This window comes from Sinocyclocheilus anshuiensis, unplaced genomic scaffold, assembly GCF_001515605.1.
Source record: "Sinocyclocheilus anshuiensis isolate Anshui unplaced genomic scaffold, SAMN03320099.WGS_v1.1 scaffold2482, whole genome shotgun sequence".
Classification (NCBI taxonomy): domain Eukaryota; kingdom Metazoa; phylum Chordata; class Actinopteri; order Cypriniformes; family Cyprinidae; genus Sinocyclocheilus; species Sinocyclocheilus anshuiensis.
In genome coordinates this window covers 366,844-386,984 of record NW_015555925.1, presented here as the reverse complement: position 1 = coordinate 386,984, position 20,141 = coordinate 366,844, and the positions used below count along the sequence as shown (strand labels likewise).

At 39.3% G+C, this 20,141-nt stretch overlaps 1 protein-coding gene across 1 annotated transcript in view; it reads left to right on the top strand.

The window, feature by feature from the left end:
- Positions 1–20,141, top strand: part of LOC107675942 (microtubule-associated serine/threonine-protein kinase 2-like) — a 45,443-nt gene that overhangs the window by 19,323 nt on the left and 5,979 nt on the right. Inside the window, exons 6-26 of the mRNA XM_016470438.1 lie at positions 928–1,082; positions 5,400–5,475; positions 6,093–6,302; positions 8,833–8,934; positions 10,496–10,628; positions 10,897–10,967; positions 11,073–11,182; positions 12,084–12,292; positions 12,400–12,538; positions 14,812–14,944; positions 15,043–15,208; positions 15,552–15,653; positions 15,868–15,990; positions 16,127–16,236; positions 16,377–16,531; positions 16,657–16,949; positions 17,967–18,176; positions 18,763–18,989; positions 19,078–19,200; positions 19,282–19,418; positions 19,545–19,625. Of these exons, the coding sequence (XP_016325924.1) occupies positions 928–1,082; positions 5,400–5,475; positions 6,093–6,302; positions 8,833–8,934; positions 10,496–10,628; positions 10,897–10,967; positions 11,073–11,182; positions 12,084–12,292; positions 12,400–12,538; positions 14,812–14,944; positions 15,043–15,208; positions 15,552–15,653; positions 15,868–15,990; positions 16,127–16,236; positions 16,377–16,531; positions 16,657–16,949; positions 17,967–18,176; positions 18,763–18,989; positions 19,078–19,200; positions 19,282–19,418; positions 19,545–19,625 (3,065 nt within the window). The remainder of the gene's footprint in view (positions 1–927; positions 1,083–5,399; positions 5,476–6,092; positions 6,303–8,832; positions 8,935–10,495; positions 10,629–10,896; positions 10,968–11,072; positions 11,183–12,083; positions 12,293–12,399; positions 12,539–14,811; positions 14,945–15,042; positions 15,209–15,551; positions 15,654–15,867; positions 15,991–16,126; positions 16,237–16,376; positions 16,532–16,656; positions 16,950–17,966; positions 18,177–18,762; positions 18,990–19,077; positions 19,201–19,281; positions 19,419–19,544; positions 19,626–20,141) is intronic.

Below are 20,141 nucleotides of genomic sequence, written 5' to 3'. Positions count from 1 at the left end.
ACCCTCAGATATATGCATGTCTGTTTGGTATTGCATTTGATCCCAAGCCTTAACATTCCCAGAAGGTTTATCCTATTGACTCTACAGTGGCATAAACTCTAGGTACAAAGCAGCTCCCTTTAGCCTAAAGTGAAGCCAGTGGCTTCATATCAGTGCATTCACTTCAAACGAGTTCTGTCCCCGAAAATTGACTGTAACTCAGTCTGGCTGTTGCTTTCATTGGGGAATTGGTTCAAAACCGCACAAGCCCCATTAAAGTCTCTGCAGAAAGATAAAAAGACATTTTCTTGTTTAGGCCAAATTTTTATTCTAAAGGCTGCAGAGCTTTTATTCAACTCTAAACACAAGGGGGAAAAGGTACTGATTAAGAACAAATGTCTTTTCTTTTTTTTTTATTGGGTGAAGCTCACAAAAACTCTTAGGAAATGTCAAGAAATAAGAAATTATATCATAATGGAAATAAAGCCTATTGTTAGGGTCATTAAGATTTTTTTTTACAGTGTGACATTATTTTAATGGCAATTATCATTATGTTTTATAGTAATGAGAATGCTTTTTTTCTTTTGGTATTAAAGTAATAAGAAGTTAAATAATGTCACAATGCAGAAAGGCTTAATGGTCTTAAAAGTAGGCTTCATTTCCTTTATGCAAAATATAGTTAGTAACTTAGTTGAAATATAACCTAACATTTTCTTAGTTTGTTATTTAAAAAAGCTATATTACTGCAAATTTTTAAGTTGTATTCTCAATATTTTTTTTCATTTGGCCTGAATGTTTTGAGGAAAAATGTCCTGCCAAGAGTCAAATTAACAATCAACAACAATAACAATCAACAACATTATGCCAACAAAGGCAGTTGATTGACAGTCAGGGCAGCCTATGCAATGCCTTCTATCCTTGTAATCCCTCCCTCTCTGCTTCTCACAGTCATCATGTTCATCTCAGGAGAAGCTGCACCAGTTGCCCTTCCAGCCCACTGCAGATGAGCTGCATTTCCTCACCAAACACTTCAGCTCGGAGAATATCACGGACGAGGATGGGAGAAGATCTCCAGCCATGCGGCCGCGCTCCCGCAGTCTCAGGTACTAACACTTACAGATTCCCATTTCGCAGCAATCAAACGTTGCCCTTCAAGTGAACATGATGTTGTGAGTTTGTGATGTCAGCTGAGCCCTCAGGCTCTCACTCATTCACTTTTAAAGGCCAAATCTTGAGCTCTGACAGGAAACTGCCACACCTCATTCTCTAGACTCCTGACTCCTCCAAGGTAGCAGACATGCTATTCAGCCTTTGTGCCCTTCACATTGATGGCTCTTCACTCCTCTGTCTTCACACTTTCTTAATGCTTCTCTCTGCCTGTCAATGTGTCCAAGTCATATTTCACCCCAAAATAAAAAAACCTAAATAACTTTTTGTTTTCATGAGAAATCTATTTTCCAATTTTCCATTGTGAAAGGAATTTAATGAATTAAGTCCACCAGTTTTTATTAATTTAAAGCAAAAATCTGTAATTATTGAATTTAAAAGAAACTTATATACGTATACAAGTTTTAAAATTACATATTTTTAAAAGGTAGTATTTATTGTACTGCCTATACTCTCATTTAATACTAAATTTCTGAAGAATTCCTGCTACTTTAGTGCTGTGATTAAAAAGAGAAAACATTACAATAATAAGAAAAAGCACAGAGAACAATGACAATTATAAAAAAAGGTTAAATGTCCAAATGTACTGCCTTTATTCTGATTTAATTAAATTCTACTTTAATGCTGTGATTTAAAAAAAAAAAAATACTACAATATTGAGAGAATGAGAATCACTACGGATAATGCAAATTACAAAAAAAAAAAAAAACTCAGAAGTTAAATGTCTAAATTCATCATGTGAATGATAGAGGGGAACTGTGCGTATTTGTAATGAAAATAATATCCAAGAAATATGTCACACTATCCAAAATAAATACATAAAATCTGAATGGTCCTACAATAGGCTTCAAAATCTTTGTGAAATGTAAAATCTATATATATTTTTTCTTTTGATTTTTATGTGAGACCTGGATTCTTCTTATCCACTCTCTTTCTCTGCAGAAGAGTTGTATGATTACTCTAGTAGTCCCTCACACTTCTGCCCAGGACTTGACAGACTAAATAATTTCTTTCTCAACGCTCTAAAAGAGACCTCCTTCATGAGCTTCTTATCTGTAAACACATCTCTCTTCCTCTCTTTCTTTCCCCTCTGGCTCTTTTTCTTTTTCAGTTAAGATGACTTATTCAGAAAACACTGGCCTTGCCTCTTTTAGTATCTAGACACACTCAGCAGGGGTTCAGAACTCCAGAATTATATCCATAAATATTGGATGAGGTAGAGAGGTTTGCTGTTGCCACATCTTGCAGATTACAGCTTCCCAGGATTATCCATTTCTACTGTTGAAAGAAGGGAGAGAAGGATGAAACGACTGGACAGAGGGGGAGGTAGAGGGGATTTGCAGTCAAAGCTAGAACTGGTTAATTAGAGATGAGGAAATGGAGCAATATTATGCTAATTTCATGCCCCGGACAGCAGACGTGCAGAGAGAATTGACAGGGACGCTTCTTCATGCCGTGGTCATACACGGTTCTCCATCATTCTTATTCTTTACATCTTTTAACTCACTCAAACACACTCGAGGAGTAATGAGCTCAACGTACAGTGGTCACCATCCATCATCCATATGTCAAGTGATTTTGTAGCAGTAGCTGGAGATTAGAATATTATTTTAATAAATACCTCAGTGACAGAATTCATTTCTACTGGCTTTTTTTTCTTCTTGAAATTAACATTAATTTTGATTACACTTTCACATAATATAAAATGACTATGATGGTGTATGTGGCTTTGTTGGTGATGTCATCCAATTGTGTGTTTGTGTTAGTGCAGACCACTCTGTCACGGCCAATTAACTAGCTGATTTCCCTGGTTTCCAGCTCCTCTGAGGGATTTAGAGGTCATTTCTGTGCTCAACTGTGACACATTTTACACACTCTCTTCCCCTCCTCTTTCTCTCTCTCTGGCAGTCCCTTCCTTTGTTTGCCTTTTGTTCCATGTGATAGTATCTATCTCAACACTCAACTCTCTCAACACTATGATGTTGTGGGTGCTTTTGGAGGTTACAGTCTTTATTCCCTCTATTCATTATTTATTATATCCTAAACATGATGATGTAAGTGGCAAAATACCAGGCCGTTTCCTGTGACAAAATACTTTACAAATACTTTATTTGATAAAAAAAATAAAGTATGTTCTGTATGTATTTGTATGAATAGAATACAGACATAATGCACTACTGTGCAACAGAAGATTTATATTTTAAATAAACGCTTTTAAATAAATTATTGTAAAATTTCACAATGGTTTTTTTTTTTTTTTTTTGTTATTGATCAAAAATATGCAGCCTTGGTGGTTGTAGCATACTCCTTTCAAAAATTTAAATGAAAAATTGGATGTTGTCTGCTTCCGGTTTTAGGAATGCTGAATGTTCAAACATATTACATTTGACATTTTATAGACTGCTTATTGTTTACAGTATATTAGGACATGGGCATATTTGGACACAAAAAAGTCAAAATTCCTTGGAAATGTAAGAACACAGCTATCTATGAAAGCCCATTTCCACCACTGAATAAACAATTTAAAAAAGGTAATTGAGACTTTTTAGCTCTCAATTTTGACTTTTTTTCTCAGAATTGCATAATACAAACTTGCAATTCTGACTTGTTTCTCAGAACTACATGATATAAACTCAAAATTGTGTTATGAACCTTTTTCTCGCAAATGCGAGTTTGTTTCATGCAATTCTGACTTTTTTTCTCAGAATTGGGAGATATAAACTCAAAATTGTGAGTTATGACGTCCAAGTCTGAGGGGGAAAAAAGACCCTTATGTTCTCAGAATTGTGAGTTTTTATCTCACAATTCTGACTTAACTCGCATTTGCGAGATATAAACTTGCAATTCTGAGTTTTTTTCACACAAAAAATTGAGTTTATATCATGCAATACTGACTTTATAACTTGCAACTGCCAGGTTATAACTCTCAATTCTGAGAAAAAAATGTCAGAATTGCGAGTTTGTATCCTGCAATTCTGAGAAAAAAAAGACAGAATTGTGAGTACAAAGTCACAATCATCAGATTGTGTAGGTATGTCAAAGCTTCATACTTAGAGTTGGGAATGTGTTCAAATATATTCCTCTCCTTTTATTCCTCTATTTCTCTTTTTATACTTTCTAAGATAAGTGAGCAGTCTTTATGGTTTTGTCCCATAACAAATCACATGAATAGCTGTCCTTCCCTCTGTTATTTACGGTATGATCCTGAACAGAACATCTACTTCAATTAAATCCATTTGGCTTAAAATTATAATGAGAATCTTTTTACAAGGTCATTTCTCAAAAACATGATGATTTTTGGGGCTGCAAGGACATTTCTGCGTCCATCAGAGAAAAATAATTACATTCACTAATTATCATCTGTCTAAATGCAGAATGTTATTGTGCCGCAGGAGGTTCACATTGATTCTTTGCACACACTAAATTCCTTATTTAATAAAAGTAGTTGGATCAAAAGTTGATTGCTCTAAGGCATTGTTTTTTTATTTTTTTATTTTCCCTTGTCTTTTCTCTCTACCTTCACTCAGCAGGAGAAATATTCTCAGTGTGATTGTTAATGCAGCTCCCTTCGGCTACGAATCAATCTCTGTCAGAGTTAACCTTTACCGCAGCCATGGTCGGATCGTAATTTTTGATTGAAATGGCTCTCAAGTAAGTTGAAGATTTGACTAGAATATTTCTCCCCATCGCTTATTGTTACTGACATGCCTGTAGATGAGCCAATTTAGTGTGTAAGTGTGTGTTGGCACATTTCTCAACAGCACCCTGGAGGTTGATCAGATGTGCTATGGTTAGTATGTTTTCATTCAATCAGGAGGTCTAATATGGAGCGCAAGTCTTCGATTGATGACTTACTGTATAGCATTACCTCATCCTCGAGGTCACATGACCAGCTTACCTTTACTAACAGGAGTGACTCATGCGATCCCAGCTGCATCTGTAATCGGTGACCCTGACTGAAACGCACACATACTCGCTTATCTACACAAGCTGTGCGTCTCAGTATTCCCTGTGGAGCGTCTCTGATTGAAGATGCTACTTTGACATGAATGAGGTTGGATATGTCAGAAAATACAGGTGCTCCAGTCTATCATCCACGTTAGATTACAGGTATAGGCCACCAAACAACATCTGCAAGAAGGCAGAGGGACATTAGTGTTGAAAATAAATTAGTTTAAAAAAAGAAAAACGGCCAAGTCCCATTTTTTGATTTCTTTCTCCACTTATTTTTGTTTCTGTATTCTCTTCTTCAGCCCTGGACGCTCACCCATTTCATTTGACCATGAGATCGTCATGATGAACCATGTCTACAAGGAGCGTTTCCCTAAGGTGAGGTCTAAAACTGATGAACTTGCACAACAAAAGAATATTGGATTGTATAATTTTCACACAATGAGACAGTGCCTCTTTTTTCACGTTGCATTGCCAGAGCATTGATACACATAGCGGCAGAGGAGAAAGAGAAAAAAGTCATATTAATGAATTAATATACATATTAAATATGTAATATACATATTAATTAATAAATAAACAGTGTTTAACATTAATTAAAATAAATAAAAACAGCAAGACACTAATTAGCATTAATGTATACAGACAATAAATAAAAGAAATAATAAATAAATCACTGTCTGTTGCTTGATATCTGTAAAAAAAAAAATAATACACACTTTTTTCCTATTAGGCCTATAAGCATAATATTTAAAAAATAGACTTATTTTCTTTAATTTTATTTGTAACAAAAGTGGGTGAGTGGTCTTTATAAACACAGAAGTATGCTGTTTTGGTGCAAGAACAACAAAAATAAATAAATAAATGAAACTAACAATAAAGTGTTTTTTTTTTAAATGTGCAGTAACAAATTGTGGGTGGCTGGATGTCTCTGTTTCTCCATGGCTTGGCCTTTGTTTCAACCTAGCCCTTACCAGGACCATTCTGTCCCACAGGCTACTGCTCAGATGGAGGAAAGGCTGGCTGATTTCATATCCTCCTCAGCTCCTGACAAAGTCATGCCTTTAGCTGACGGGGTCCTGAGCTTCATCCACCACCAGGTCATAGAATTGGCTCGGGACTGCCTGGACAAATCCCGTGAGGGTCTCATCACCTCACGCTACTTCTATGAACTACAGGAGAACCTGGAGAAGCTACACCAAGATGTGAGTATGCAAAGATGTGGAGAGTATGTAAGAAGTTGTCAGCAAGGGCATTGACTCCTTGTCATGCAAGGTCTTTCTTGTGGATCCCTAAACATAAATCCATGTCTGCCAAAGTGGTGATGTCATCACATCAGGGCAGAGGTCATCTCTAGACAGCTGGACTGTCATAAACAGCTCTATCTCATGTGAATTTGGTTCCCTGATGATCGTTCTTTCTTCTATTGGGTCTGTGGTCACCTGTCACATCTGCATTAGTCAGGATACAGGTCGCTGATGTCTTGATTAGCTCAGTCACAGTGCCACAGGGGCAGCTTTATGACTCCCAGAGGTCCCATTCCAAATCCACAAATCATGTGTGTGTAGGAATGTACCAGAGTGTGTGTTTGTTGTGTAGGGTTGGAATGGGGGGAGTGCAGCACCTTCCTGATTTTAATTTCACACTCCAGTAACCACCACTGGTGACGGATGAGTATCCCAGGCACCCAAGAGGAGGGTGCGGGGCGGGAGAGAGAGAAAGGGAGGGAGTGAGAATGGAAGGGAGGGATCAGGTCGGGTTTTCCCCTCTTTCGGTTGGTTGTCCATAACCATCCCGTAGCTGTTGCCTGCCAGAATCGAAAATGTGCACATCGTGATCTCATGCAGTCGCCATGGCATCACCGCAGCCGTACTTGGCATTCAGGCGAGTAGGGATGACATCATCCAGCCCGTGCTAATTGGCTGATTTAGTTTGGGAGCCGATGGTGACAGGTGGGCCAGACGGGGATCGCGGTCTAAACCGCATCTTCAGCAGGTGCGCTCAGAAAAGCATTCCCGACTTCTCCATTTAACGCTTCCTCGCTCGCTGAGAGGATGTCCTGCGTTTCGTGGCAGAGGCGGCTGGAGGAAGAGGAGGTTCTTCAGCAGATTTTAGAGCGCTGGGAGCAGAGCGCGGTCAGAAACCATGTGGATCTAACACTTGTCTAAACCGCATCTTCAGCAGGTGCGCTCAGAAAAGCATTCCCGACTTCTCCATTTAACGCTTCCTCGCTCGCTGAGAGGATGTCCTGCGTTTCGTGGCAGAGGCGGCTGGAGGAAGAGGAGGTTCTTCAGCAGATTTTAGAGCGCTGGGAGCAGAGCACGCTCAGAAACCATGTGGATCTAACAGTTGAGTTCCTGATTGTTTTTACTTTGCAGAGTTGCATTGAGTCAAGGTCATAGTCTGATAGCTGCTGTTTTATGTTGTAGAATTGTGGACACATCAGTGGTATGACAATTTAACACTCAAAACATGGACTGTGGCTAGAATATGCTTGTTTACTTTAAATTGTGAATTGTTAAAGATTTTTAAATATAGTATATGACTATACTTAAAACACAGAATTTAGTTATTAACGTTCTGGGTGATACCAACAATATATTACTAATTTTGATAACATGACATTGATTATAGTTCTACACTATTTTATATTGGAAAAAAAATATGCACAATTAAATGACTGCCAATATATATTTAATATGGTCCAATAGCAATAAATTAACACAAAATCATTAATATTGGCTTATAACTGATATGGTACAGGTATATCATGCATCTCTATTTCGTATTATGTTATAGTAACAGTTCCATTCATCTTCTCTTTTTTTCTTTTGGTTTCTCTTTCTATAAGGTCTTTGTCCTTGTTTATAGACTTTATTTATTAAACTGGACATTTGTCTTAAGGCCAGACTAGTTTTACATTTTTAAATGACCAGTCTGTATCATTCAGTCTCCCATGGTTGCATCATTAAAAACCACAGGAGCCAATCTCAAGGCCGGGTCACTTAAGTGACCTGGCTGTCACCATGAGGTTTGGCCCTAGAGCAATCCTGAAAATCCTCTATTGACCTTATGTATGCTTGACCTTATTGACCTTATGTATAACTTAGTATAGAGTATCTAATTTCATCTAGTTTAAGGTATGCTAAACCAGATCCCTCCCTCATCCTGTATCTCTCACTGCTGTTACTTCTGTCTGTCTATAGTGTATTTACTCAGTGCAGAGACCTTTTATTATACTGAATGTGTGTGATTCACTGGCGGTTTCATTACCTGTATAAATAATTCAGAAGCTGATTAGACATCCCCTGAGGTGGCAGTGCTGTCTGTCAGAGATGGCTCTGTTACTGTCAGCCGGCTGTTTAACCATCTACTCTGAACGGCTCTTCTCTATCCTATTGATGAACTCTCTCCTTTCTGCTGCTTTACACTCTTCCTTTTTATGTACTCTCTTTGTACACCTCATTCAACTATCTCTTATTGTAGTGCTTTGAGTGTCAAAAATCTCCAATGATATTGCTTCCAACTCATTCGTCACTGTGAACGCGGAAAGTCAACTTAAAAGCATTACATTGTAGGATATAATAATCCACCCAGTGTGCTCTAATTCATATCTAATATGTATCGCTCATTTTTAAAAATGTAGTTCAATTCATAAAAGTACACACTGAATACTGTAATTAGTATGTTAGTATGCTATTTCAAATCTGTTGTTTTTTTTCTGTTTGTTGCTAGGCTCATGAGCGTTCAGAAAGTGGGGAGGTGACATTTGTCACCCAGCTGGTTAAAAAGCTGATGATAATCATCGCCCGACCCGCCCGTCTGCTGGAGTGTTTGGTAAGCACTGATAATTTAAAGGAATCTAATCTGGACATTATTTGTACTGAGGCTTCAGAGAAAACTGCCTTACCATAGTTAATGAAGCACATGCTTAGTACCGTATAATTAAAATGCTAGATTTGCCTTGAGGAAATGTGCATGTTGAATCAAGGCCACATTGTAAAGCTTCAAAATGCGCAGTGATTTGTCAGATTTGCTGTATTGTTAAAAAAATAAATCACGCCAGACATTATGGAAACACATGTAAACACAAAAGCTGACTACCACAAGAAGCAGCAGGGCTCCATGTCTGTGGCTACATGTGTATTTTGAGTAATCTGGTGCATTCAGTAGTATGACAACATACTAAGTACAGCTCAGCACTGATGGAGGACCAGCACCTGAGAGAGCAATGAGCTGTTAAACTATTCTGCTTCATGTGTGCACAATGCATCACAAATACCTCAGTGTGGCACCTGGACACAAACCTGCCTCAATAAGCACACAAAATATTCTAAACTGTTAATTAAATTAATGACAGGAATATTGGCCCTTGCTGGGCCATTTGTTTGTTTGTTTGTTTGGCTCTTACTTTATTTCTATTCATTAATTTTTAAATGATATTTTGTTGAAATACTGTATAGGAAGAATTACTTTAACTTTTTGTGTGATTGACCCTGAATAAGAAGGCCATTTAGCCTGTTACAAAATGTTGATGAAGTCCTATGAATATAATGATTATGAATATTTGTCTGGAATCAGGATTTAAGAAACAAGTAATAAGTTTATCATAATTTGACAATTTAGTTCTGAAATATTTGATGTTTGATCTATTCAGGGTTCCCACTCTAAGCCAAATCAAAGTCCCACTCAAAGTCAAATTCCCTGACTAAAGTTGAATTTCCATTACCTATAATGAACAGAAAAAAGGCCGCTGTTGTTTTCCCTCTCCCATATTTGATAGCTCGATAGTAGTTTTACCAACTTTACTGTTGCTTTTATGTCATCTGCTTTTAACACCCAGTTTTTGAAATGGTCATTTTGTAACCAAAGCTCTTGAAATTTACATTTTCCTGGCATGTTTGCCTTAGTTAACAGGTACAGACAGCCTTGTGACTGCATTTGACTTAAGTGATGGGCAGTTGACAAACGGGAAGGGAATAAAATGGCGCTGAAAAATAGCCTAAGCATAACAATAGGCAAAACGTGTGAAAAAACGCAATTAAAAAATACATTTTGATAAATGGAAATTGAAAACTAAAATTTAAAGCAACAAACACAAATTCCTTATATTTCATGACTTGAACAAAAAATAAATAAATAAAATTCCCTGACTTTCAATGTCTGGAATAGACCTTTTAAAATTCCATGATATTCCAGAAATTCCATGACCCGTGGGAACCCTGTCTATTCCAGACAGCATCAGAAATGTACAAAAATGTATTTTCCAATACCTTCATTAATTATAGAGTAACATCTCTAGAATAAATTAAATGATTGGGGATTGAGTGGGACTGAGTTGATGTCAGATTTTAATATTCATATCATGTGAACCTAATTCTCCCTATGTGTGTTGTAGGAGTTTGATCCAGAAGAGTTCTACCACCTGTTAGAGGCTGCTGAAGGTCATGCTAAAGAAGGTCAGGGCATCAAGTCTGACATCCCTCAATACATCATCAGCCAGCTGGGCCTCACCAGGGACCCCCTTGAGGGTAAGAATGCTACTTACAGTGGCCTCAAAAGCATTTGAACACTAGGATACACTTAAAAATTGTATGAGATACAAAAAAAATAAAAATCAGACAGTGTGGCATCTGCAGAAACAAATGCTACTTGGTTTGATATTTTGTTATCTAATGCATTGACACATTTTTAGGTGTGGCATAAGTGTCCAAAAGCTTTTGGGGATTGTATGAAGCAACTCTGTTATTAGGTTTGTTGTATTAAATCTGGAACTACAATGACATTTATGCTCTCTAGAAATGGCCCAGCTGAGCAGCTATGACAGTGGTAACCCTGAAACGCCAGAGACAGAGACAGATTCCACAGACGTGAGTAATAGAATTGAGTCTTCAATAAAATTGAAGTCTTCAATGACTCTATTGATTCTATATAATAGCATTCCACTAAGACCAAGTGCTTGTGTTTATATGCAGAGTCGAGGAGCCACCGTACAACCACTCCAGCCTCAGCCTCAACCCAAAACTAAAACTCCACGTGAGGAAGACTTCGAGACCATTAAACTCATCAGTAATGGAGCCTATGGGTAAGACAGTAGGATTTCACTACTGCAGCAATGACTAAAAATGCCTAACCGTGTGTTCACACCACCGCCGGTGAGAGCGTCAAAGTGGCCGGTAGTCATTCATGTTCAATGTGAGCCGGCGTCGAGGAGAGTTGAAGTCAGGTCAACTTTATGGTAATGAGCCATGACGTGGTTGGGCGGCAACCAATCGGAATGCAGAAGTCCTCTGCTTGAGAGGATTCAAAAGAACGCAGTCCTGTAAACTTTGGTTCCGACCACATTAGTTCCCAAGCATTTTCACGCTAGAATGCTTGTTTTTCAGCGCGAATGCAATTCATTTGCTCAAAACAACACCGATTTGACCAATTGCATTTAGGCTACAATTTGTACAACCAGGACAGTTTGTAATGTAGGCTGCACACAAATTAATGTTAATGTTAATTAAAGACCAAGGCTAGTAAACGTCTCCTATAAACTGCATGTTGAAATTAGACTAAGTTAGCACTTAACCATGAACACAAAAACACACCACAAATTGATTTTATTGGTTTATTTCGTTAGCAAACATGTAACTAATTAAGTTCTTTCCATCGATCAATTTCTTACATTTAAAAATTTTCATGAGGTTAACTTATACGTTACTTGTGGTCAGTCTGCACAAGATCAAAATGCTTGTTTCCTTTGCGGCTCCTTTAAATACAAAACCAATCGTTCGATCGTCAGAGCGTCCACGAATCTTTCTACAGCGTTGTTGGCAGGGCGGCCAGAGCGAATTTTGACGCTCTCGCCGGCGGCAGTGTGAACGCACGGTAAGATCTTTGAAATTTGTAATTATCTAATTGGTTCTCCACCACTCTTTAATAATCATAGAGTTAGAAGGCCGTTACAAGCTCAATAGTAATACATGCCTCTCTCCACTCAGGGCTGTGTTTCTGGTGAGGCATAAGGAGACCCGTCAGCGATTTGCCATGAAGAAGATCAACAAGCAGAACCTGATCCTGCGAAACCAGATCCAGCAGGCCTTTGTGGAAAGAGACATCCTGACATTTGCAGAGAACCCTTTTGTTGTCAGCATGTTCTGCTCTTTTGAGACAAGGAGACATCTTTGCATGGTTATGGAGTATGTGGAGGGTAAGAAACACTCTTTTTGGGGGGTGACTGTGTTCATGGAGGACTTCAGTGTAGGATACACCACAGAGTAATGCTGTTGTTGAAAGTGTTTGTGTATGTGTCTGAAGGTGGGGACTGTGCCACTTTGCTGAAGCACATTGGGGCTCTGCCTGTGGACATGGCACGCATGTACTTTGCTGAGACTGTTCTTGCACTGGAATACCTTCATAATTACGGCATCGTGCACAGAGACCTGAAACCTGACAAGTAAGCATATGTAACACCAAACCACAGTGTTTGTAGTTTACTTTCTTTCATTGATTTATGGGGTTTTTATTTATCCTTTAAATTCCATCTCACTTTCTAAGAATATAAAACATGCTTGTTAGGCTGCAACAGATCAGTTGTCTTTGGTTTAGACCAGTGTTTCCCAACCACTGTGCCGCAGCACACTAGTGTGCCGTGACAGGTTGTCGGGTGTGCCATGGAAAATTATCAGAAACTTCCTTATCTCTATTATATTTTGTTAGTATTATTTTAAATCAGTGCTATTGGTCATCGTTATGTCTGTTTGTGGGTTTTACAAATATGTAACCAATGAAAAGCATTCAAAAGAGCTTGTGACTAAACCTCGTAACGCCATTGGGTCTTCAAATTGTCAGTCAAACCTCATAACTCCACCCCGCCTCTATTCAGAATGAAGTGCCAAGACACACAGTTTGAAGACGGACGTCTACTTCACAATGCAAGGGTAGATGGTGGCGTAGCAGAAGGGCACACAGGGCACGCACTGCAGGGGGGGCCCCGCATGTTTTAAAACAGGTCTATTATAGCCTACAATGAATTATAGGTCTATAGCCTAAATAAAATTGTCAACACTTCAGTCATCAATGAAACTTAAGAGCAGCTTTATTTTAAGCTCTGACTTTCAAAAACAACCGGTTCAACACGAAATACGTTTCTTCTCATTGTTTTCACTATGTACAGGCTACAAGAGAAACATTAAGGATATAAATTAAAACAGTTATATATCGCATATTAAGTAGGGGATTCTTCTCTCGTCGTCTCTGAGAGAATATGCGCCGTTAATTAGTGCGTCGTCAGATGCCGAAAGCGGCGTCAGTTTTTAATTTTACTTTCACTTTCATGGTGAAAGGCGTTCACCGGCATAAGTCTTGCATTAAGTTTGCACGTTGCTTGTATGATATGTACTGGCTCGCCTTCACGGTTTTTAAAGAGCAGAGAAGAGTCTTAGCATTTGCCGTCTAGTTGTAGCCAATACACTTTTCTACGTTTTAAATATCCTGTGCATAGTGGTTCGTTATTTATATCGTGAGATTTTGGCCAAATGTATTAACCCTAAAATGCATACCTCGGGTCTTTAGCGACCCGGGACATTATTCTCTACCCTCTCCCTCCTTCATTTTTTAACGTTAGACATCAACTTTCTTAGTATTCCTCAATCTATTCATTATAAACAATATAAGAAAAAATAGTAAAATATAAAAGAATGCCTGCTTTCTGATTAATTTTTTGTAAAAAGTATATAGGGTCGCTACAGCTACCGAGGTATGTAAATGTGTAAGTATTTTTTCCTGCTCAACTATATTTACATATCTGATGACTCAATTTGTGCAGTGCATCTATCTGTTTGATACACAATGATGACGTGATGTTTCACTCATATTACCGCAGACATAAAACAAACGAATATCATCAGCAAAAACTGAACTGGTTTGAATGGCTTTACTGCAGAGCAATTACTATACGCAATAAAATATAAATGTCACTGCCATTTGATGCTGGATGTGGTGAATAAGCTGCCAGTGATCAAAATATTGAATATGAAGTCATTGAAAACGAAGGTTTTGAGAATATGGTTGAGATCGTGAATGTGAGGCAGATGCTGAATGTACTGTGGAAGTGTGTCTGACGATGACAGCGATGGTAAAATCATCTGCTCAAATTGAACCCTTTTAAGTTTCAAAAGGAAGCGAAATATGCTTTATTTTATTGTTCTTAAAATATCAAGAGAGTTTTTTGCTATTGCAGCAGTTAGAGGTCCATCCGTGCTGGATATATAGGTCTGGGTCGCTAAATGAATATGTAATAATGATTGACGAAACATTCATGCATTTAAGGGTTAAACAATAAGTGAAACAGAGCACCCATATAGCTACAATAAACTTTATAACCTGCAAACTGATGAAAACGTAATGCGATTAATTAACTGATTCAGATGCGGCCGTTCTAATGATGGACAAAACACAGATCTCCGTCATTCGGTTGTCAAAAACCTTGTTAACTTCATTTGAGTATGATTTTCAGAAATTAAGTGCAAATGTCTGATCATATATAAAGCCAAAATACCAACTCTGATGATGCAATGTTTAATTATAAAAAATAAAATTTTACATATTAAAACTGTGCCATGGCAGAAAAAAGGTTGGGAAACACTGGTTTAGACAGCTTTATAGATAAATGGATGGCCTTTTCATATTCACTGATGTCAGAATAAAGAATGGCCTGTTTTTCAACAGTCTCCTGATTACTTCAATGGGACACATCAAACTGACAGATTTCGGCCTGTCCAAGATTGGTTTAATGAGCTTAACAACCAATCTATATGAGGGCCACATTGAAAAAGACACCCGAGAATTTCTGGACAAACAGGTACAGAGACTTCACATTTTGTCTCTTGCATTGTTATTTATTGATTTATTAAAAGGAAACCGTGTAGTCTCAAAACTCTTTCTTTCTCTCTCCATCAGGTGTGTGGTACTCCTGAATACATAGCACCTGAGGTCATTCTGAGGCAGGGCTATGGAAAGCCAGTGGACTGGTGGGCCATGGGAGTCATCTTGTATGAGTTTCTCGTGGGATGTGCTCCCTTTTTTGGGGATACACCTGAGGAACTGTTTGGACAAGTCATCAGTGGTTAGTGTTGTATCTGGAAGAAAATGCAAAAAATATTATTTTCTTAAAAATTTCATCATGAGAAACATGATGCATACACTATACAAACATAAGTGCCCAATCTTTTGACTTTTGTATGGTATATGAAGTCATTTATCGTTATTAGTCTTACTTTCCTAATCAGTGTAATCTGCTTTACCAGTCTTTAATTAATTTGGGAAAACTTAATACACTCCTAAATTCAGGCTGTTCTTGTGTCATCTAAGATATCAAAATACTCTGAAATCAAAAAACTCTGTGAACCTAATTCTGTTGTTGTTGAGAGTACTTTCAGAAATATGATTCTGTATGTGTGGTTCAATAGATGAGATAATCTGGCCAGAAGGTGATGAAGCTTTGCCTCCAGATGCTCAAGATCTCATCTCCAAACTACTGCGGCAAAACCCTCTGGAGCGTCTGGGAACAGGTCCTCTAGCACACAAACTCAAACTTACTTAAACAGACTCTGACTTCTTCTTGATCTCCTCCCTGGTTATGTCTTAGAAGAGTGACTTGACTGATCTGCTGAGATTAATAGTGTATGAATAAACCTGAACAGAAAGAATACTTTTTTAAATGCTATCCTATATCTCTGTTTTTGAGAAATATTTGAAGAGATGTTCTCTCTCCCTGTCTCACAGGGAGTGCATTTGAGGTGAAACAGCACCGTTTCTTTACTGATCTGGACTGGAACAGTCTCCTGAGGCAAAAGGCAGAGTTCATTCCTCAGCTGGAGTCGGAGGATGACACTAGCTACTTTGACAGTACGTATTCAGGCTGCAGAGATTGTAGAGAAATTTATAACAAGACACTTTATTCTCTACCTGCAATACAGATGCACACCACATGGGCTTACATTTTCTAAAACACTGTTTGAAATGTCTTTCTTCAACCCTCTAGCACGCTCAGATCGGTATCATCACGTGGACTCGGAGGAAGAGGATGACACAAATGATGATGACCATCTGGAGATCCGTCAGTTTTCCTCCTGTTCACCACGATTCAGCAAGGTGTGAAGTAACATGCTAACACTCTTAACAACAGCAAAAGTACTGCTTTTCAGTGTTGCTTTTTCTTCTGTTTCTGTTTGCCTTTTTAACTTAATCTGTCTTCTCCTCTCCATCTCTACCTGTCGGTCTACCTTTTTCAGGTATATAGTAGTATGGAGCGTCTCTCCTTGCATGAGGAGAAGCGCAACCCTCCTCCCACTAAGCGCAGTCTTAGTGAAGAGGGAGGAGAGCGTATCGATAGTCTCAGTGGCCTAAAGTCTCGAGACCGGAGCTGGCTGGTGGGCTCACCTGAGATGTGAGTGAATAACCTGAAATGATTCTGATAAACAAATCATAGATTTCATAGTCATGTATTTTTGAAAAATACATTCGCCATTTGTTCAACATGGTGTAATGAACTGGACATTTGGGCTTTTGTAGCCTAAGGAAGCGACTCTCTGTTTCCGAGTCATCTCACACCGAGAGCGACTCCAGCCCGCCTCTGACCGTACGTCGGCGCTGCTGCTCGGCCATCATCGAAATGCCTCGATTCGCCATTTCCAGTGAAGAGGATGGTGGTGTGGGGGGCAGGAAGACCACTGTGAGGGGCCCTCGTGGGGAAGATCTGCCTCAGGCCATACCAGAGCTCCCTGTGGAGAGAGAGCTCAGGCTGGATGAATCGCCAACCACACCAGGCTCCACTTCCAGCCAGATCAGCCAATCCACAGTCACACGTCAGTCTTCAATTATTCTGGGGACATATATAATTAATATTAATTTAATTATATATATATATATATATATATATACATATATATATCAACACTGCACCACCGACAGTAGTTGATCCATTACCACCGCAGTGGTAAAAATCTGCCACCGTCAAAGCCCTAACCAGGACCAATATGGACCATGTCTTACTAGTCATTTGATTGGATTGGCTGTCTCTATCGTTTAGAAATGTATGTGGAGGAAAGTCACGCTTTAACTGCAGCACGATTTCTTTTTTCTTGTCTGTCAGATCACCACGGTGCCCTTAGTGAAGAGGGAGGAGAGCGTATCGATAGTCTCAGTGGCCTAAAGTCTCGAGACCGGAGCTGGCTGGTGGGCTCACCTGAGATGTGAGTGAATAACCTGAAATGATTCTGATAAACAAATCATAGATTTCATAGTCATGTATTTTTGAAAAATACATTCGCCATTTGTTCAACATGGTGTAATGAACTGGACATTTGGGCTTTTGTAGCCTAAGGAAGCGACTCTCTGTTTCCGAGTCATCTCACACCGAGAGCGACTCCAGCCCGCCTCTGACCGTACGTCGGCGCTGCTGCTCGGCCATCATCGAAATGCCTCGATTCGCCATTTCCAGTGAAGAGGATGGTGGTGTGGGGGGCAGGAAGACCACTGTGAGGGGCCCTCGTGGGGAAGATCTGCCTCAGGCCATACCAGAGCTCCCTGTGGAGAGAGAGCTCAGGCTGGATGAATCGCCAACCACACCAGGCTCCACTTCCAGCCAGATCAGCCAATCCACAGTCACACGTCAGTCTTCAATTATTCTGGGGACTTGTATCTGTTCTAGCTTTAGTCGAAAATTGTTAAAAGACAGGCCCTAGACTTAATGAGATGTATAAATAAATAACATAAAAATGAATGGGATTTATTATTTCAAATAACACCATATTGGGCCATTCTGATAGGTTGCTATTTTCTGTAGTCATATCTCTGCTAATTTTTCATTTGTGTGATTTCAGCTGGTAGTTCTGGTGACGTGTTGGATCGAGCTTCTCGCTATAGTGCTGAAGGATCTGAAAACTCTACTCCTAAAGCCATCAGTGATTTGGCAGCTCGTAGAGCTCGCCACAGACTGCTGTCAGGAGATACAGAGAAACACACATCACGCCCACTTAACAAAGTTATCAAGTCAGCTTCAGCGACTACCCTCTCACTTATGATCCCTGCTGGTAAGTCAACAGTCACAATGATCATTGTGATTTTGCCATGCAAAAATTGTTCTTTTGTTGGTTCTTAAACAACAGGATGACATATGACGATAGGTTAACAATCCTAATTCTTCCGCTATCCTTATGATTTGTTGATAGAAATATTGTACCAGGACTAGGGCTGTGACGGTGACCGTGACAACCGCGTCACCGCGGTTGTCTATTGCCACCGGCGGTAGTGCACGTGACGTCACATACTTTATAACAAGCATAATACTAAGTTTTGTATACAAATGTAATAACAGTAACAGTTGCAAATTGTTTTATTTAGACTATAATTCTATGGTAATTCTCAAATCACCTCAAACGCCATATACCGCGTTTCCTTTAGATTGGCAGGTTTGAGCGCAGGAAAATACAGTTTAGTAGTTGATCCATTACCACCGCAGTGGTAAAAATCTGCCACCGTCAAAGCCCTAACCAGGACCAATATGGACCATGTCTTACTAGTCATTTGATTGGATTGGCTGTCTCTATCGTTTAGAAATGTATGTGGAGGAAAGTCACGCTTTAACTGCAGCACGATTTCTTTTTTCTTGTCTGTCAGATCACCACGGTGCCTCTCCTCTGGCCAGTCCCATGTCCCCTCACTCTCTCTCGTCTAACCCCTCATCACGTGACTCCTCACCCAGCCGAGACCTGTCCCCAGCTGTCTCCTGTATCAAACCCGCCATAGTCATCCACCGAGCCGGCAAGAAATACGGTTTCACCCTGCGTGCCATCAGGGTTTACATGGGAGACACAGACATTTATACTGTGCACCACATGGTTTGGGTGAGTATGGCAGATTCTGTTATTCTTCTTGATGCAGTTAGACTGCACCAATTTGTGGTTTTGAGTGCTCTAACATATTGCTTTGCAGCACGTAGAGGATGGGGGACCTGCTCATGAGGCTGGACTGAGAGAGGGAGATCTCATCACACATGTTAATGGAGAGACTGTCCATGGACTTGTGCATACAGAAGTTGTAGAGCTCATTCTCAAGGTACATTGGCAGCCCTAATCTGATGAGCATTGTTGCTTTAGAAATTATTGATTTTCAGATTAATTTCTTTTTATGTTGCAGAGTGGCAGTAAGGTGTCCATTTCTGCTACGCCCTTTGAGAATACATCTATTAAAGTTGGCCCTGCACGCAAAACCAGCCACAAGTCCAAAATGGCCCGGCGCAACAAAAGAACCAAAACCAGAGAAGGACAAGACAGGTGAAGTCTAACGTTTACCATCAAATCCAAATACTTAAGACACACAAAGTTCTTCCCATTTCAGTTCCTCAGACTTACATTTGCTGTCCCATTTATGGTTTGTATATACTTGTATATCCACTACAGTAAGAAGAGAAACTCCCTGTTTCGTAAGATCACCAAGCAGAAGAGAGCGCGTGCAGACGAGGAGTTAATGCGCCCGCTTGCTTGGCTGCGGAACAGTGAACCGTGTCTACACCGGACACGACACCGCCTCAACAGGTTGAGTCTCTACACAGGACATTTGAACTTTGTGTCAGTACCTCATAAACAGGACGAGGCAGTTTACTGTCGGGGATTTGTCATGTCGTGTTGCGCCGCATCCAGTGTAAACAGCATTACTAATTATAATGAGTTCTTTATTAGAATTTTGTCACGCCACACCACTCGCGTCCGGTAGACAGGGTGTAACTTTCTTATTTAGGCTACTTTTTTATTTAACTGTATTATTTCTACAGGAAGTGCTAAAATAAACACGCACGTTTGTTAATAGATGATCGAGCATCATTTATTTATTATTTGTCTTTCAGAATTATATATATCTATCGTTCTTGTGATAGATAAGATATATATATATATATATATATATATATACACACACACAGTGACGCTTGAAAGTTTGTGAACCCTTTAGAATTTTCTATATTTCTGCATAAATATGACACAAAACATAATCAAAATTTC